Genomic DNA, 20,692 nt, shown 5'->3' with positions numbered 1-20,692 from the left:
TTCAAATCCCTGTGGTGTGATCAACTCTGGGGTGCATACAACCAGAACTACTCTGTGGGCGAGTCAACAGTGCTTAACATGGACATACTTGTCACCACCATAGGAATGTGGAATAAAAACAAAACTGGTTCTGGACTGTGTACGGTAGATGACTGCCATCCTCCGCTTAACTGAGCGAGAAACCGTTTTCAATTGGATTTTTTTAATAAGTTATATTAGTTGCATTTATAATGAATAATGAATACGTATGTGTGTGTGTGTGCGCGCGAGCACTCTGAGCAAATCCACTGCAATGTCAACATGAACTTTACAACAAACAGAACACGGCACATCGAGTCCCACCGAGCGTGGCACGGTAGCCCCACGCGAGACATGTTTATTACTGAGATTGTACCGAAAGTAATCTGCATTGCACACGCTGCTGACACATTTAGAGCATTGGGACCTCGTACGGACGGACAGCTTCGCGACACGTGCATGCAGTCGCTTTGGTGCGTTGGCCTACGGGTTACAGTGACAACACGCTACACAACATCTACATTCGCACGCCGTACTGGTGCAACCCGAGCGATTTAAGCGTCGAGTTTTAAACCTCTTTTACCACTTTTTTTACCACTTACAGATCTTCAACGGTGATCACGCTGCTTTACAAACATTTTGAAAAAAAATATCCTTTTTGATTTTTTTTTACACCTTGAAATGCATTATGTGGAAACACAAGTTAAAACTCAACGACCTACCACGCAATTTGGCAGGTGTCACACAGTTGTTAACTGCGAGGACTATGGAAAATGTGAACCGATGCAATGCACGATATTTACATGGAGTATTTACACACGCGTATGCCCATGAGATATTCTTTTGGAGCATCTACCGGTGTGTACTAGGAGGGTTTTGCTTTGCATTCTTGTTTTGTCACGTGGGTCATCATACAAGCATGTCCATACTTTAACTTAGCTATTTCAATGAGCCATTTCAATGCTAAATTATATGCTAATTCCTTTGTCAAGGCGCTTTGTTTCTTCTCACACAGCTTAAAGGTCGTGATCTGAGCGTGGCTTTTTTCATTCCAGCGCTGTCCTCCAGATAGTCTCGTCCCTTCACCTGATGAAGGCCGCTTGTGTTGTGGCCGAAACGTCGTGATTTTTGTTATTTTATTTTTTACCTACGTGACTTTACCCAATAGAACCAAAGAGTATGTCCATACTTATCAGATTATTTCGTACAACCAACGTAGCCAATGTGAATCTAATAAAACAGATTGGTATGAATGCATTTATATTACACATTCGATTCTCAACTTTTTTTCTTGATACTCCGAGCTTCAGCTCTCAAATTATCAGTGTTTCCCCAAACACTCGTTTATTTTATTGTTAATCATTACAATAATTGTTCCAGTAAAGCCTCACTATCAGCTCAAAACTATGGACAGTGTTTGCAAATGTTTTTTTTTAAAACCTAACTTACATATCAACATACATACATATCAATTTCAGCCAGAAGAGTCCATAATTCTGTTCCAGGAATTATTTTGGCACTCCACTTTCTTCTCACGCTTTGTCCTCATTGTGCTTATAAAACTTTCCATTAAATTCTAAGAATACAGGGGGCAATCGTGCAGTATTATTATGAATATACCTACTTTGTACTGGTTCCAGAAAATATCGAGTGAAGTTTTGTTTTGTATGTTATTGGTAATTTTATTTTTAATAATGACAATTATTTTTAAAGGAAACCATGACACTCAGTTCGATAACTATTTCAGGAGAACCTTGTGCTGGAATGTTTGGCAATTTCTTTTAGAAATACGTTTGCATGGACGAGGACTTCAGAGTACTCACGAAAACCAATGGGCACACGGGATAACACTCAAAGGTTCACACAGATTGGGGGTCTTGAACCCTTTTGGTGTACTGATATCTCCTGGTCCGCCAGAAAGTCATCATATTTGATAACTTTGCTAATAATACATGAGCATGGCAGTGGTAGCTATGCACGCCTGTAATCCAGCACGGCGGAGGCAAGCATTGGTGAATCCACAAACCCCGGGGTGACACACCTTGACTTGCCAGGTCACAGTCCAGAACAAGTGTGGACTCTAACTGTCCAGTCCGTTTGAGATGGAGTGTATCCCCATCACACGTGCGGGTTTTCTCTGCTTGCTCTGGTTTCCTCCCGCATGTAAGCACTCATTCATTGGCCGATAACGCCTGAATATATAGAATATATAGAGGACCGCAGAGTTTGGCCAATTGGCTGTGGGTCCTCGCGCCTCTGAGTCGTTCTCTCTCTTCTAGGGTGATCAAATACTGTGCGGCAGCACGTTACAAACATAAATTATTATTATTATTTACCATCAAAGTACCAAACTGCAGGTGCGTGCCACCACGCACGTAACAAACACATGACTGACATTTCGAAATTGGCACTGTACGGCGGAGATCATGAGGATCAAGGCTGAGAACTCCTCGGGGTTCTGTACGGCTGGCAAACGTGAGAAGCGACTGGTCCACCGTCGACTGGTGCTGTCCACGACCCAAACAGCCAGCAACATCGTGCTCAGGGGCTTCTCTCAACAAGCCACGAACCTCAAACGTGGCACCGCGCGCCAAGAGACCCAAAGACCATCGCATTAGGACTGAAGGCAGGTGGGAATTGTGGGTGCGGTCCCTTGTGCACCGTGTCCATAGCCGCTCACTCATCATCAATCATCATCGCCGCCGCCGCCGACACCACCACAACCACCATCAAAACCGCAGCTTGAATTTGGAGATGACGAGCCGACAGCCGCGCTTGCCTGGCGCGCACGCCGCCTCGGCGCGGCTCCGCGTGGCCGCCGTGGACGACTGCGCCCCGCTACGCCGGCCGAAGCGCAGGCCGAAGGGGTTGTAGTTGAACTCGGTGACGTCTTGCTCGGCGCTGCGGGGCAGCGCCTCGCCGTCGGTGAGGCCGGCGTCAAGGTCGTGTCCCCCGCGCAGGGCACGCAGGCGCAGCAGCCTCGGCGTCTCCGCCGCGTGCCGGCACACGGCGCCGAAGAGGCGCAAGGGAGAGGCGCGCAAATCCCCGGTGACGATCTCCTCCGAGGATCTCGCACGGCGCGCGTGATTGGAATCTGGCGGCACGAGGCGAGGAGACGCCGCACGCGCAGGCGCACACCCATTGGTCTGTGCAAGCTCAGCGAATAAAAGGCTTTTATTTTTTGTACGTGGCCAGGCACAGAATTGAGGTCTGTTTTTGTATGCGTTATTGCTCATCGTATGTTGTATGTATGTTGGACTTCGTTCGCACCGTACGTAGCCAACCGCGCTAATCGGAGGTGCGGGGGAAGGACAACAAACTAAGCACAAAAAGCAGCTCTTAAGAAATGAGTTTTTAACAGAGGCATCTTATAAGTGCATCATTCCAGTGGCTTCCTCATATCGGAAGGAAGAGCATTCCAGGCGGTCGCAGGAGCTCATCTGAATGCGCGCGATACGGTGACAATCAATTAGATGGCCTGCTCTTGCCAATACCATTTAACAACTGAGCAGCGCTTTTTTAACAAGCCTGGCTGCTGATGAAACCCGGAAAGTTAAAACTGGTCCAGAGTTTCCTTGTGTTAATAAATGCTGGTGGATAACTGGGAATGGGGAATAGGCTATGGGGAATAGGCTAATGACTTAAACATATTTAAATGTGGAGACAGATTCAGGGAGTCATGAAGCCCAAGTAAGTTAAAACCGAGTACGTGTTTGACTGTCCTCAACTCTAAATATGAATCAGTAATCAGGCATGAGGTGGTGCATCCTATGTTGATGGCCCTGAGCCACTTATGGAAATTCCACATTCAGATGATGGGTAAACCAAAATGTGGTACTGAAGCAAAGCATTCAACCTGACATTCAGCCTTTGCATGTGATGGGGGAACAGGAGCAGTGGAGACAGAGACATGCAGCCACCAAGCACAAAGATAGATCCGGAGACATATGGAGATTAATGGAAACTGAGATGGGTATCACCAAGGGTGCGTTTTGGGGGAAGTTGGTTGCCTGTGCATATCACACAAAAACTGCACACGTGTGAAGTCAACACTGCTCGTAAGTCAGACGAGCTGGCTGCAGATACCTCATTGAACAACACGATTTGGTGAGCCGCTATTTCTTTAAACACTGGCACGTGATCCCTGCAGTATGTGGGACATTCGTACACAGCCACTAAACGACCCAGAACGAGAATGAAAAATAGATGCTCGCTGATGACTACACCTGCTTGTTGTGTTGTCGTGCGTTTGTGAAGCCATCCACGCGTTATTAATATCGTTAGCTGCTCTACTCGCAGCACGTGCGTATGATGATAAACGAGCTGACACAGGCGTAATCACAGGGGTCGCGACGTGGCGCAGTGTCCAAGAACCGGGCCGTCTGAGTTCGATTCCCGACCACGGCTAGCACAGGCGAGTGACAGTTGAACCTCTCCTGAGTCACCTCTCATTAAACCTTCGCCAACCAGAGTGATGAAGTATGGTCAAACGACTCCCAAGACATACACGCAGTTGGGAAGGCCTTCGTCCATTGGTGGGTTGACAAAGGTCAGTGAATGGATTATTTAAATTACCAACATGGCAGTTATATTTATTGTCAAGCTAATTAATGCTGCATCAATTATCTTATAGAATAAATAACTGAAAATGATCCTTGGCGTTGTTGTGGAGAATGTCAATAAAACAAGCAGACCAATGCCTCCTTCACATATATGTATCTCCACTCTGGATGTCGTGAATCAATGCTGCTAAAGTTGTGTACTATCAGAAGGCCGTGCCGCTGGTGGACTGCGTGAGAGAAATACTTTTATATTTTGTGCGTAGAGATGGATCTATATGTGATGGAGACAAACTGCGTGTTTTGTAAATAAATGGCAGGGCTTACATTGACAATACATTTCAGTCTAAATAGACTGCCTTTAATTTTCCTTGCCATCTCGTGTTGTCTCTGATTGCAATAATTCCAACGCTTATTATTTATTTTCTTATTTTATTTCCCCGAATTATAAGTTCGCTGATATTGGCGTCATGCAATGAGACAAATCAGTTTCAAAACGGGGCCCTCGCAGTGAGTCGGGAACCACTCTGTGCCAGAGAGCAACCGCTGGAGACGACTCCACTTAACAATTTAAGAAGTCGCTTCAATAAACCTCTTTATTTATACGCTCTGCAAAGAGTGCCGCATGGCAATCAAATCGAAAATTTCAATAATAAAAAATAATTTCAACTTGTAACCGGCACAGTAAATTATTCGCTCACTCTCGTAGAGCGAGAACGACTCAGAGGCGCGAGGAGGGAACCACAGACGAGCGGGAAGGCAAAGCAGCCGCGCGGTGAGCCGGTGCTACCAACTATTTCCCAAGCTCTGCAGTCCTCGATATGTTAAGGTGGACTTCTCCACAAATCTGGCTATCGCCTGATGAAGCTAGTTGTAATTACTGGAGAAAAACGTCGAGCTCAGATTGTAAATGTTGTGGCCTGGCTCTCCAACACACACCGGTGTGCTGTACTAGTTACGAATTGGCCACGTTCTGTTAACGTGACAACCCTTACTAGTTGGCTGTGTCGGGTGGTGGCGGGTTTTAACGACACATTTATACATTTACGCGCTTTAACCCAAAAAAAACTTGTCTTATGGATATTAAGGTGTTATTAGCCAATTATAGTTTACATGTCAGAGGAAATTGGAGCACCAGGAGAAACCCCACGCGTGCCAAGGGGAAACACTTTCCCATACAGACCGCCTTCTCATGGCAAGCCAGGGCATGGCCCACGGGAAGAGAGCTTCACAACATTTGTGGGATCCGCCATACCCCCTGGATTACGGTCATGCACTCTGTTCGGAATAATCGTATTCGGAACAATCTGATTCGGAAAAATCCGCATTTAGTGAAAACTCAAACGTGACAATGGGGGAGGGGGTGGTATTTGTGCATTATCGCTGACTGGCCCGAGACCATAGGCTCACTTCACAAGAGAAGCCGGTTTAATTCACAGGTGGCTTGGACCCGGTCTCTAACCTGTACGAAGTCGTCTGAGCCACGCAGCCGCCTCCACACTGATCCTCGCCCTCACGTCAAGGGGAGTGCAATGTGCGTGACACAACAATACAGCGACGCGCTGTTCTTGAGCCTTCTCTGCCGCTTAATGCCACGGAGACAGTTCCATTGACTTGCAGTGGAAGTGAACGGCCTTTACCGATCTCTATTGCACTCAAAAAGGTTCAATTCCCTCTCTCCCTGCAGATTCCCCCGCTCAAGGGCAGATCCACGGCTCACCAAGCTTCCTCCATCTGCTGCGATCCATAACACCGCACGCTAATTAATGAGCCATTACCCAGGGAAAGCACTGTTGAGGTGGGGGATACCTCTCGTCTCATCCAAGTTTTGTTTGGGTGACACCATCACCGGATTCAGTGTTAACGTCACACCCAGTAGGTGTGTACAAGAAATGTTTATATTTAACAGGTCTCTGTCAATCCACTGCTGGATGAAGGCCTCCCTTACGCCGTGTCGGCCACCGGGGTTGTTTGACCATACTTCACCGTGCTGGCTGGTGCGGGTTCGGTGAAATGCTGGAGGCCCTGGACTGGTTGAAGTATTACCACATTTTTTAAATTAATAAAAACATTTCGTACGGAAATAAATCCCTCTAGATGGAAGATCCCGCTCGGCAAGAGTTTTCCAGGGTGTCAAACGATGTTAACCGTGGCTGGAAATCGACCTCAGGTCGCCGCCGGGTTCATGGCGAAATGCGCTCACAACTGCGCCGCAGCTCCCCACCCTCCCCGCCTGCGAAGCCCTGGTCAGGACTAAGACGTTGTCAAACCTCTCGGCACGTCGCCTGTGAGATCGCTGGAAGGTTTCACCTGGGCTCGCGCCGTAACGATCCGTCCGGGCGGCTACGGCTCCTCCTCCGAACACGCAGACGGCGAGCAGCGCGGCGAGGGAGCACGCGGGAGTCATGACCACCCTGGAATGGGACACGGACGCACGGAATAACCTCGGTTGAGACGATCGCCCAACTAAATCGATCAAACGCACGTGGTTACAGTCTGAGGAAACACAAGGTGAGGGCCAGGGGCAATACAAAACAACGCAAGGTCAAGAATGCGCACCGCGCTATGAACCCAAATACGCGGAGTTCGATTCCCTGCCATGGCCAAAATTCGTCGAGAGTGATATCTGAATCGGTCCCGCGCTCCGCATTCACTCGCCCGCACTGACCGGCGTGGTGAAGTATGGTCAAACAACCCGCAAGCGTAGGGAGGGGGAGGCCTTCATCCAGCAGTGGATTGCAAATACAGTAGTTGTACATTTGAATTACATTGTTCTGCATATAATTATTGTTTTCGGGAATGTTAGTAAATGCACGTAAAACTGAGTTTGTGAGTAAAGTTATCGAGAACACTGCACCATCGTAAGCTATCGTCTTCACCGTTATCCGTTGTCGACGCGGTTGAATGTCTCAGTCGGGCGGAATTTTAAGTGTTTTCTGTGATTGCCCTCACTATGTTCACTATGGCGTGGCGCTTTAATTAGGGCTCATCGTATAGCTGTGCATACTTGACATTCTTGCATTGACTTGCATTTTATATAAAAACATAAACACGTCTTTACAAGTGAACGTGTATTTGTTTCTAAACGGAAGGGATCACCCAAGCGTGTAAAATAAAGCAAAACAGTGACACTGCGTTGGTCGTGGTGCACAAGCGCAAATAACAATCAAACTCAAAACATTCGTCAAAAAAACTGCCCTAAAGATGAAACAATGTATAATAGGCCCGTCTTAATAGCACAGATGGATCATGCAGTTACTCTTTGCTATGGAGAAGGGCCATTGCCTGAAGCATCTTCTGTCATGTATATGTTGTTGTCTTTTTTAGGGCGGTGTCAGTGACGAATGTTGTGGAGTTGTAAAAACGAAACGCTTTCGTTCGTCTTGGAATGTATTCCCTGTAACAAGGCGACAGACACAGATGCGGTGCCACCGTAATTGTTCATCAGGAGGGCAAAAATGCCGGTTTCTCACAAGGCCTAATTTCACAGCGTTACAACTCACTATTTTATTCAGCATTCGACATTTGGTTTCACAATTACAGAATTATACTAATTCAAAATAAAACTACAACTTTTTGTGGTTTGACACAAGAAAGAAACAAACAGCAAAACATGAAATGCAACCTTAACAGACAATCACAATTACGTGATGGGCTGGGACAAATACCATGCAAAGAATAATACAGTAATTAAACCAAATAACATATACTCAGAACTCATTGTCTGTGTCAATGCCCGTTTTTAGGGAACACTGCTGTTTGCCGACGGGTTTACTTTTTATCCAAAGCAAAGCGTGTGTGGATATTGGAATTGTGTAGGTGAAAAACATGGCTTTGCATTCTCCCTTAAGGCTAAAGTAAGCTGGGTCGACGTCTACCCAACGCGCGTGTGTGTGTGAATTCATTTCTAGCAGACAACAAGGCTATCCCAAAACTAAACTCATCATCAACACGAGCAGCAGTGGCAGCAATATCATCGTCGTTAACAGCAGTAACAGAAGAAGCACCATCATCGTTATCATCAGCAGAGCAATAACATCATCATCATTATTAATATTATCAGCCGCAGCATCATCAGCATCAGAATCAGAATCGGCATCATCGTTCTCACCGGCAGCAGCAACAACGGACGCATCATCATTGTTTGCAACTCACGAAAGGACTCCAAGCAAGAGTTGTCCAGTGCCATTGCTTTAGAAGTTTTCACTACTTACCAACTTCCTTTTTTTATTGTTAATCGTCGACGCCCCTGGGCGTGTGTCCGTGTGGCACCTTCAGCGAGCACCCTGCCTCACTCGCGCACCATCGCCGCCACCGGACGGGCCCTCGTGTGCCCTTCACGCGTCAGAGTGGACTCGATGAGAGACGACGTTGGGTCCCCATCAGAGGCGGTTATAGTCACGGGACGACTGCCTGGGCGTGCGTCGCCGCTTGTTATATACGCACTCCATATCGATATAGCGCATAACGTCGGGGTCTCGTGAGTCACACACTTGTGGCGATGATTCCATTTGGAGGCCAACAAAGACATCCACGGGGCCACATTTCGTGGCAGGTGGTGTAGTGTCACGTTAACATAAAAGCTATTTTATTCTGGAAATGGTAAGGAAGGATTTCCATTAGAAAATCAATCCGGGCCCGCGCGTCTTATTGAAACGTGTAAAATCCTGCACATGTTCTCGGTGTCGCCTGCTATTGATTAAATTCCACCATCGACATCTGTTTTACGCATCTCCTACTGACGTCTCTTGGCCTTTTTCTTTCTTATATCTTCAATTTAGGACGTGGCTCTTCAATTATGGACGTATAAGCATCCCTCCGGGTGTGTTCCCGTAAACTTACAAAGAGTTGTCTTTGATTCAATAGGCTCATCTCAGAAGGGACCATAAAGGATTTCATTGTGGGGGATTTTATCTATTAGCTGCCCTCATACTTGGCACTTAGTAACAATTAATCACTGTTAGTGCTTTGTAGCTCTTTGGTCTGAATAACTGCCACATAACCACCACCATACATTGTTCAGTACTCGAGATTTCAACACCAAACTGAAATACAGTTTGTTAACTGTTGGTAACGTTTATGCTCAGTCTTTTTGTCTATTGCAATATCAGGGTGTAAATCTTCACATATATTGGCAATTCTGTCTGAATGAGTGACTCGTGTGAATTGTGAAGTTTCAGAGCAGCTGAAAAGTTAAAATATGGCACAGTATATTCAAGTCTATGCTTATAGTCCCAAAAATATGAACATCTAAAAGATGACATTTTGAAAAGTGGCAGAGTAGCATTGGGTTGAATTAGGTGGATTGGTTTCACTCATAGCAAGTTTAGCCCAAAATTTTCCATTGTGTTTAAGGGTCTCGTGCTAAACGCATACCAATATACGAACATCATCATCATCAGTGAACTGCCCATAGAGTGTGACCTTGAGCCGAAATAAATTGAGTGAAGCCCAATATTGCTTACCAACAATGCTTCATTGATCATCGTGTAAAGAGTGGGTGTTTAGAAATATTTTCTTGCACATTGTTTTCACATGTATGTCTAAAACACGCCTTCTTTATCATAACAACGTCAGAAAATCATAATATTGGTGACAATTATATTAATGTATGAACTGAATAATAGATGGTGGAGATGACGAGGGTGGTTTGGAAGTCTAATACGGGCATTCGAATTCTAGGCTGCACACCCATTCGGCTCTTAATGTAATTGAGTTCTAGATCTTTGCACAGGTGGTAATTCAACCCAATGCTGCTCTGTCACTCTTCGGCATTTGCATCTGACTCCACGCTACCCCCTGTCTCTTTAGAGAATTTGAGGATGCTCTAGATTTGAAGCTTTCGTGACTGCAAGGATTCATACTCTTTGATTTTTTCGGTAAAGTCACGTCTGCGTTTGGTGGCCTTGAGCAAATGGAGGAAACTCCACGTTTCTAAGGCAGGGGGCCACCATTTGAATGGAACAAGTTGCTCTTGACCGCATTGCGTGGGGAAGCCATCAGAACGGGTGGTATTTATTTTGGAAACACGAGGGAAAACAGTGGCTGAGTTGACCCAGACAAGGAATTGAACTCAAATGATCATGAATACACGGCCTGGCCGTCCTTGAGTTGTGCAGGATGATGCCTTTATTGGAATCTCAGCAAATTGTTGAATCACACGAAATTCAAATAGTTTTACTTATTAAACTTGGATTTTCTAAAATTGTATATCCCCCATAGACTTTGACCACATCGCCTAGAATGTGCCGATCTTGCTGGATACAAAGAGCTAAGCCGAGTTGAGCCTGGAGAGTGCTTGGATGGGTGACCCCCATGCATAAACAGCATGCCTATGTTGTGGGCAGCAGAGGGCAGTGCGGCAACAATCAATTGGTTTGCTGCACTGTGGCCCACGCCTTTATTCAATTCGAACTGACCAGCGAGGCGAAGTATGGGTAAATATATCTGATGACCTGCAACAGTGTGGGGAGGCGGGGCCATGCGTGTTTGTCAGTGTAGTGTCGCGGTCGTGTGGCGATCAGATCGCAGCGCCTAGGAACCCGGCGACTTGAGTTTGATTCCCGCTCACGGCCAACACCAGTGACGATTATCTGAACTGGTACTGGGCCTCCCCTAGGTCGACTTTGTCTCAAATGAGTACCTGGTGCAGTGCGGTGTGTGAAACATCGCCACTGGGGAGACAAATGTGACCGAGCGTGGTGCTGGCCACCCATCCCATCGTGTGCCGTGCTAAGCGTTCATAGGCACTCGCTAACAGCACTTGCCCCAAAAGTCTGTAAAGGCTATCCGGGGGATTTTTATTTGTCTTTGTGAATACATTTTATATATTCCCCTGCTCACATTTATCTGACCGCTGTCTTCGAAATCCTCCCCAAGTTGATTCACCCCCTTCCACCTCTCTTCTAGCCACATATTCTCCCAATACTAGAGGCCGTCGACAAATAAATTACGTCTTTAAAAATATATATAAAGGTTAGAATTGATCAGCTGGCAAAAAAGATACGTGTAATTGCATGTTTACGCCTAGGCGTGCAGATGCATGCATATACACCGGTGATGTGCGGCAGTGTCACGGAATCACTCGACTCCACGGGGGATATGAGCAGCGAGTGGAGCTGTTCATGGAGAGGGGAGTGTGTGGAGTGTCTGTGGCCCGGCGTGTCGCAGCAGACGTTAATTCACACCCCCCCCCCCCCCGCTCCCTTGCGTGGAGTTTGGGTGCTGGTAACGCGAAGTGGTTGTGCATGGGTAGCGTTCTCCAGCGGTAGGGCAGCAGCGGTTAACGCGCTGCGCTACGAACGCAGCGACCCCCGGGTTCCATTCCCGTTCACCGCCATCACCAGTGACGGTTATCTGAACCGGTCCGGGGCCTCCCCTAGGTCAACTCAGCCTCAAATGAGTACCTGGTGCGTTATGTAAAACATCGCCACTGGGGGGGACAAAAGCGGCCGGGCGTGGTGTTGTCCACCCACCGCCTCGTGTGCCGTGCCGGCCTTCACAGTTGCTGGCTAACAGCACTTGCCCCAAGCGTCTGTTAAGGCTATATGGGAAGTCTTTGTATTTTTTGTGTTCATGAGCATCATCATCATCAGCAGCAGCATTTCCAAGAGAGAATCGAATCAATCAAGTTGTAATACGTGCGTATTCTGTTTAAGTTTGGCTCTTTGATTCTCAGGCATTTCCGATGTAGAGTTGTAGACTGATATCATAATGCACGGATTTTTTTAAATTCCACTGCTGGATGAAGGCCTCGTCGCGTCGTCTCGGTTAGGGGCCGTCCACCGTCCATAAATGACGTCACGCGATTTTGGACGATTTTTGACCCCCCCCCCCCCTCCGTCACACGGCGTCACAAAAAGTCACACCCCCCTCAAATATGACGTCACAAAGCTCTGCCCCCCCAAAAAAATATATATATAAAACATGCTTCAAATCGCTTTAAACTATTGTCATTGTAGTGCGTATTTAATGTGGCGCTGCACTCTGATGTTGTAGGAGAAAACATTTATTACAAAGTCTATTTAATTAAGTAGAACGTGTTGTCTATATTTATTTAAAGTTGCGCTTTGATGTGACGTCACATTTCTCACCCCCCTCGTCACACATCGTCACAAATGTCTGACCCCCCCCCCCCCTAGGTGCGTGACGTCATTTATGGACGGCCCCTTATATGGGGACTTTTGACCATACTTCACCACGCTGATCAGTGCGAGTCGGTGAATCTGAGAAGGATGCAGGACCGGTTCATATACCCCGTGCAATTGTTATTAGCTGTGGTCGGGAATCGAACTCGGGTTGCTGATATTTTAGCGCAGTTCTCAACATTCATATAGGCAACTGTGGCTTTAACAATAACATGCGAAAATTGAGATTTGTTTTCATTTGCTTCATTGTTAGCCAAACTAAATAGACAAACCTAGAAAACCACGCATCAGGTTTGTATTACAAGAGAATATAGTACTGTCACTAAGCACATACATTGCATGTATGTGAAATTGTTGGTTGCATTTGATGTATGTTACGTAGTTGCTGTTTTGGCGATCTTGCACAGATGTTTCTGTTTATGTTTAAGATACGTATATATACAATCCTACATTGCAAGTGTGTATTCGTTAGTCTTGCCCACATTTAATTCGAAACACACACACATTACGGTGTTAGGGTTGATTATCTGCGCGCAAGCTTTCGTGGCGGTTTTGTTGAGGGTTTTTTTGTTGTTGTAGTTTCCGTGACCAGGCGGGAAATATCCTCGGACGTAACAATGCGTCGGGCATACAAGTAATTAAATAGCCTCGATCGGGGGTGGGCATGAGGTGGGGGGCTGTTACGGCTATGGCTGAGATGGTCAATGTAGTGTGGTCTATAAATTACATATACCAAAAGTAATCAGTTAAACTGCGAATCGATGATATTAACACTTGGACACGGCGTTAGCTTTACATATATACTGAAAAATAGCAGCTTGTTTTGCAAACAGTGTCAATAAGACGCGCACATTAGACTTTAATAGCGCTTATATTGCAATGACCTGTTTATCTAATGTTATTTTAAGGGGACGACACTTGATCTATTTACAATAAACTATCTACATTTAAATTGTATTATTGTTTATTTTTTATTGGCTAAACCTAATTTTAAATCACGTGTAGGCTCCAACTAAAGTCGATGCACTTGTTTACGCGAGACGTAGGCCTGCATTCGTATGTGCTACGAAGAGGGGCCATTGCCTTAAACGTCGCCTCTTTTGCATTTTTCTTTTTAAGGCTACACAGTGTTATTGATTAAATGTGTTTCGTTTTGTTTTATATGTTCGTGCACGCAGCAACATCACTGCTTCCTTGTCTTTTGTTTGTTTCAAGCAGTGTGACTGACATCAAATTGCCAAATGCAGCAAAATATTTCAAATTGCAGTGTTTATTCATGGTATAATCCGAAGCAGGAAAAAAAAACATTGTATAAGACACGACAGCATACTTTAACGAGAATCAGAAAAACAAATAACATACATTGACGCAATAAAACTGATTACTGGACACTATTGCACACAAAAGTCTGATTGAAACCGTACCGAGACTTATAAATGTATACCCCAAATCACTGTTGGTATACCATTGAATATGGAGGAACGTAAACATGGAAAATTCGTAGTGTTGGAAATCAAGAGTCACGTTATGTCGACAGCAGAGGGCCGTGTTGCTATGCATCCATCTGTCTTGCTACGGTCTTCTCTCCTGTATCCAATTAACACGTGCTATGTGGATGACACAAGCAAACACGACTCCCCATGTTTGTTTGTGGCAACTATATGATGAATAGCACTCGCTTAGAAGTGGTACTTATGCTCAAACAACTTATTGAACAACTGTGAGCTAATCCACACAGTATAAAATTACAAAAGCAACACACATGGCGTCTGAATAACATCTAGGGATGTTGTATTTAGATGCTCTAATAATAGATGATCTATTTATATGCTTTATAAACTGAAACTGTATTGTAATATAATTAAGGGGAGAAATGCTAATTCAATGAGAATCGTATGAATCTTAAAATCGAATTGTGCCCATATTTACCCAAATATTGAGCTATAAGTTACTCGTTGGCTCAGATTTTTTCTATCGAATGGGAGTATATAAACATGTTTGTCTACAACCATCAATCATCCAACACTTAACCCATCTCTAATCCTAACAACTCGTCAACCTTTGAATGAAAGAAGATAAAAAGACTCAACCTCAGCTTATAAATCTCACCGATGTGCCACATAAACTCAACTCACCCTCCCGTACGAATCCGTGACAATATGGTCGAACGCCCATTAGAGCAAGGCCGAAGGAGGGTAGCGGTAAGGCCCCTTCAAGAGGAAAGCTTACGCACGATAGCATTGATCCAGGACTGCCGGTGGACATCGGCTAGGTACTTGCTCTTCTGCCTGACCAGCCCATCCTCCGCCACGGTCGCCCTGCGTCGCGACTCCTCGACACCACCGTCACCAACGCCGCGACCAAGACCACCAACACCAACACCGCCGCCGTTCAGCACCACGGACAGCGGCTCAGAGGGCCCGAGGCTGCGCTCGGTGCGCGCCCCCACGGAGCCCACGTCCTGCAGCAGCGCGCTGAGCCAGTTCTGCCGAGCCAACTCCTGCAGCAGGCGGCCACGCTTCTGCATCACGGCGTGGTCCGCCACGCTGCTCACGGAGCGATCAACGCGCTGGCTGACCAGCTGATTGGGACCGGGATCAGAACTCAACCACAGCTCCTCTAAGAAGTCGGAGCCCTTCGGAAAGCCCTGGCCCTCGGAGGACCAGGCAGCTTCACCTGGCTCCATGAGCTGCAGCTGCTCTTGCTGCAGAAGATCCTCGTCCGCCCAGATCCGGCCTGGGTCTCCCCCCGCGTTGGCGTCGTTCTCGGAGCTCCGTGACTCCTGGCTGTTGTGAACAGAGAGGGATTTCGTTTTTTATCTTTTTGTTTTCAAAACATTTTCATTTGACCCCCCCCCCCCCCCCCGCTGCCGCCCCCCTTAAAATATGTATTCACATTTTCCTTATAGGCGACGTGTCATGAGACGATTAAATTTTAACTTGGAACTTTTGCAGCGAACAGTGACAGAACGGCCCCAGAAGTCGACGCCACATTACTGCTAAAGTCACTGCGCAATTGCGGATTCATCTCAGCTCGCGGCAAAACCATGAATATCGCGAGTCAATGAATACTGCCCTTAAAAAAAGATTTTCAGATGTGGAATTAAGTGAAAATACAATTAAATATTACGGTTTTTGTGTGTGTGCAGGCATTGTACTATGTATGTTGAACGTCTTTCGAATGGTACGTAGCCAACCGCACTAATTGGAGGTGCAGGGGATGGAGAACAAACTAAACACACATAGCAGTTCTAAAGTAGTTCTAAAGAACCGTTTGTGGTAACTAGGAGGTAACACACCAACTCGCTACGCCTTCAGCACCCGTATAAATCACAGTTGCCCATATTAGAAACCAATATCTCGGCAGTGCCTCATCCGTTCTCCGCCCCATGAGTCACCCAGCCTTATTGATGGGATTTGCGTGTTTGATATCTCCTAGCCACGTGAGGACCCATTCCTTTAATGCATCATCAATCATGAAAGGGATAACTGATGTGCCGTAATTACATCTGATGCGGCTATTTAGTGTATATAATTTAGTTGCTGGTAATTTGCATATTTCGCAGTTTCTGGTATTTAAACGAAACTTTATTCCCAACTCTTGCAAAGAAAGGTCACCGTGCCTTTAACGTCCCTGCGCGGTACATGGCGGGCTTGGGTAATAAAGCAATGCAAATGACATTAGTAGTATTCCGTGCTGCCAGCCAATGAATGGTACTTTCTGCTACGGCACTTTAGAAAGGGACAAATTCAAGGGAAACACTAATGGTGAACTAACTTGTGCTACCTGGACGATTTGCTGGTGCTTGCTTCAACAGAACTAACTTGTGCTACCTGGACGATTTGCTGGTGCTTGCTCCAACAGAGGTCGCAGAACTGAGGAGATTAGGGGTAGTCTTCAGAGGTTTAAAGAGAACCCCCCCCCCATTAGATTTCAAGTCTAACGCTTTAACAACTCGGTCATATCTGCATGCCTGAACCCGCTCTTAAAATACCCCCTGGGGCATTTGGGTATGATACACATAGCCTGTGAGAAAACATCTCGGAATTGCTCCCGATTCCATCAGATCTCGGAAGCTAAGATTTGAGCCTGATATTGTGCGTGGATGGGCAACCACCATGCATAACAGGTGTTGTAGGTCGCGGGGCTACAATGTGGGATTTCAGCAACCCGCAATTACCAGCTATGGAAAGTACGCGTCAAATAACTGGCCAAACATCCCAATATGCAGGACGCTGTTGAAAAATTATATTCAGTTAGTGAGGCTTTCCTGGACCCAAAGTAAACGTAATTGTATGTATGTATTAGCACTACATACTATTGTTTTTTGAGGGGAGTTTAATTTATTGTCTCTATCAGTAACAGTGGGCGTCTCTTAAGTCCATGGATTTAGTTATTGTATTACTTGACACTCCATCATATCGCGCCTTGTGGGGGGCGCTCCATTTATTGAACTGCACAATTAATTCCTTCCCGTTGAATGTTGTATTCTGCAGCATCGATGATCACAACTCTATGTGCATTCGGAAGATACGATACATTGAGACTTAACTCGAGGTGTTGTAGTCTTTACCGCAGACAGCACAGATAGGCACACGCCTCATTCGGTGTTGAACACGTTCTCCGTGTACGTCTAGACACTTGCTTTTGATGTGGAAGCAGATTAACATAGTGGAACTCTGTACAATCGAAAACGTGCATGCAGCACTGACGCTATGGCCTGAGCAACAACTTCACAACGGCGTGAGAGGTACCCTAAATAATTGTCCTGTAAATGTTACATTTTGCATGGATGTAGTATTATCTCGATTTGTTTTGGAACGGTGGTGCAGCGGTTAGCAAACTCGGTTATTAATAGGGCCAGCTGAGTTCGATTGCCGGTCACGGCTAACATCTTCTAGCGAGTGATATCTGAATCAGTTTCCTCTTCAAAAACAACCTCCTTTGACCGACACTGCGGGATGAAGGCCTTCATACATGATTGGGTTGACCTAACGCGGTTGTTAATTAAGTTATAAAAATATGGACTCATTAAGCTGGAGTTTTACAGCACAAGCATGCGCTCAGCTCTTACCACAGACGTCTCACGAGCTATTGAGGCCTCACGAGTGAGCATCACCAACTGAAGACCCAAATATTCAACTGTCATCAATTTCCACGCGCGCGCCATGTATATGCAATTGCATGCGTTGAACATACGCATTAGGACAAAGTTGTTCTCGCTGGCTTCCTGGCTGGCTGTCTGGGGTGCGCGGGCCGTTTCCCAGTTGGATTTTTAACGCCGCAACAAAAAAAACGACGACAACTTGTACACGTATGTAAAATAGCGGCGCTAGGCGAACTGGCAAAAAAAAAACGTGAACGTCGACTTCAGTTGCGCACAAGAGCGGCGCCGCCTGGGTTATGTGGAGCGACTTTGGTGTGCCCATAGATAGCCGATTCTAATTTAGACTGAGATCTCGTTCCACGTGTGCGTGTACACGCGTTCCAGGTGATGCGGACAGCGTTAACCGCTTAGTGCGTCACGTGGGACGTGGTTAACAATCATCGAGCGCGTGCAGCGTGGAAGGAGTAAATGTGGATTCGAATGGGGAGTAACAAAGACGTGGCGTGGTGGGTCGCGAGGAGCGGAGTTTGGGAAACCCCACTTTAGTAAATCTGTGGGAGCATAGAATGACAGTACAACGTCGCACGCTTTTGCACTACCCTCTGCTGCCCAACAACGTAGCATGGTCTCGAAGTAGTGTATTTAAATCACCCCCTGCCTTAAAAGTAGCCCTTTACAGGCATCCGTGAGTGTAGACGTTGATTGAACATGACTACCAGCAGCGAGGTGCCTGTGGCAGGCAGCACAGCAAGTAGTTTGCTGTTCTATCTATGCGGAATATGCCTGCCCTGGTACTTGTTTTGTTAGGACGGCGGTGGAGACATGTTAACTCCCTCGCCTGGTATACAGGAGGTCGTGGGTTCTATCCCGTCCCTGATGCCTGCTGTATATTTGGAGCTTGCATGTTCTCCCCGTGTATTTTTCTCCGGGTCCTTTGGTTTTCCCCTCCACATTTAGAAACATGCGTTGCAAGTATTTGGCTGCTATAAATTTCCACGTGATAAGCCACTTCGCTGAGCTATCATTTGTGTGTCAGGCCGCTTCTGAAAAAGAGCCAGAGAGCTCAGTGGCCCTTACCTGGTAATATACAAAACAGTTCGTTAGAGTAGCAACTCAGAGGAGTGACTCGTGAACACACAAGGGGTAGGGGTACGCAGAGTCTGCACGGAGCCACATTTACCTTAGAGGTGACGCGAGCCTGGGGAGGAGAAAAGCAGCCACTCCGCCGGTGGACAGGTAAACCACGAGCACGAGCTTGAGGAGGAGCGTCTCGTGCGCCATCCCTGAACAGATGAGAGACGTGGGGACGCAGGGTCAACGTTAGACACACATCCCCCCCTTTAGCCTTTCATAGACTGGATCAGTGCTATTAGGGGGGTAGTACCCCCCCCCCCCCCCCAGCGTGGTGCATGAAGGGCTGGGCATGGTTTCTGGCCCAAATTGTCCACCAATGCTGCTGTCGTTTACACGTCGCACCAGAAACGTATTTAATGGCTGAGTCGACTTAGGGGAGTCCCGGAACTGGCTCGTATGTCAGCCACTGATGTTAGCCGTGGTCGGGAATAGAACTCATGTCACCAACTTTTGTAGCGCAATGCGAACCGCTACGCTACAACAACATTTTTCGCACACATAGCGAGCCAATGCATTTTAAAATGCTTGTAAAGAGCCGGCATTATGACGTGTTGAAGAACGATTCAACTTGTGTAAACAATGTAAAAGTGTGGGCTCTAAAGTAATCTAGCCCATCTCAAACGAACATCACTAACCTTAGAGTGTTGGTGCACAGTTATTTATCTAAATATCAAAGCGCAATGCAGTAGTATCGTGATAGCAATAGTTGGTTATCCGCCCAGTAATCTATCTTCAAGTCTGGATATGCGCTTCCCACTTTCAAACCAGAGATGTGTGATCAGACACCGGTGCGCTTCCCCCTATATATCCGGGCAGGCGCGGTGCTGCTTTTGCTAATCTGTGTGCGTTTATCCAGAGAGAGCGTATGTCGGGGGGGGGGGGGGGGGTAGCTTTACGGGACCATCTCCGGCTGTTATTAAAGATTTATCAAAGCCCGAATAAACAACGAAACCGGACTGTCGACGGTGTTTATATAATAGATGGGCCCACGCCTGAGTCATACAACTTTAATGATGCTGCCGGCACATTGAGTGGGGAGTGTGGGGTGGGGAGAGAACTGAATCCGGCTCTAAGTCGTCAATTAGTGACCGTCTCTTCTGCGACACGGCGAGAGTCGGGGCATTACTTGTGAAAACACCTAAAGGTTACGAGCAGGGTTTCCTCTACTTCCCCGAGTCATCCGATCAAGCCTCGAGCACCCTTGAATCTGAGCTTTTTGTCCATCTGACGCACGGCTCTCCCATGGCAATTAACACCATTCACCTGCCATTTGTACCACACAGAGAGGCAGAGAGAGAGAGAGAGAGATGGAAGATGGGGGGAGAAAATGAAATGTTAAACATAAAACAGCTGGGTCGTATTTTTTTGTACATTTAAACGCGTGCTTCGTGTTCCAGAGAAATTGGTAATTGACTTGGCAATTGATATGCATCGTCCCGAAGTGCTTCTGCTGCAACCTCACGGTTAATCGTCTGCAGAAATGGCATACATTTAGCGGGGAAAAGTGCAGTTCTGTTCTGATAATGGATTTTTAGATGCATATATTCATGGCTTTTTTTGTTATTCCTGTAATTCAATTGAGAACCAGCACGACAGTGCAGGTATATTACTCATGGCAGTTATTGATGAAAGTAAATCATTGAATGAATGTGGACGACAGTGGCTTGGGGTAGTTTATTTGGGAAGACTCAACTTGATAATGAAAATCAGCAGACCAATCTGCCAAG

The 20,692-nt window shown here is 46.4% G+C and overlaps 2 protein-coding genes across 4 annotated transcripts; both read right to left on the bottom strand.

The window, feature by feature from the left end:
- Window positions 1–336: 336 nt before the first annotated feature.
- On the bottom strand, window positions 337–9,578 carry LOC116939896 (uncharacterized). Its single transcript, XM_032948909.2, has 3 exons — window positions 8,792–9,578; window positions 6,888–6,991; window positions 337–3,112 (listed from the first exon to the last, which is right to left on the bottom strand). Exons 2-3 carry the CDS (start codon window positions 6,982–6,984, stop codon window positions 2,748–2,750), a joined length of 462 nt encoding a protein of 153 aa, XP_032804800.1. The 5' UTR covers window positions 6,985–6,991; window positions 8,792–9,578; the 3' UTR covers window positions 337–2,747.
- A 4,398-nt stretch (window positions 9,579–13,976) lies between these two features.
- LOC116939895 (uncharacterized) lies at window positions 13,977–20,211 on the bottom strand. 3 transcript variants are annotated; one of them, XM_032948907.2, is made up of 3 exons: window positions 20,092–20,211; window positions 19,012–19,114; window positions 13,977–15,510 (listed from the first exon to the last, which is right to left on the bottom strand). In XM_032948907.2, the coding sequence occupies exons 2-3, from the start codon at window positions 19,110–19,112 to the stop codon at window positions 14,937–14,939; spliced, it is 675 nt and encodes a 224-aa protein (XP_032804798.2). In that variant the 5' UTR covers window positions 19,113–19,114; window positions 20,092–20,211; the 3' UTR covers window positions 13,977–14,936. The 3 variants fall into 3 exon arrangements, with proteins under 3 accessions (XP_032804798.2, XP_032804799.2, XP_032804797.2); XM_032948908.2 differs by having other exon boundaries at window positions 20,104–20,211; XM_032948906.2 differs by lacking the exon at window positions 20,092–20,211 and adding an exon at window positions 19,601–19,833.
- Window positions 20,212–20,692: the final 481 nt, after the last annotated feature.

Source organism: Petromyzon marinus, chromosome 7 (assembly GCF_048934315.1).
Source record: "Petromyzon marinus isolate PM22_M1 ecotype Great Lakes invasive population chromosome 7, UKy_Petmar_22M1.pri1.0, whole genome shotgun sequence".
Taxonomy (NCBI): Eukaryota; Metazoa; Chordata; class Hyperoartia; order Petromyzontiformes; family Petromyzontidae; genus Petromyzon; species Petromyzon marinus.
This window is presented reverse-complemented; position numbering and strand designations above follow the sequence as displayed.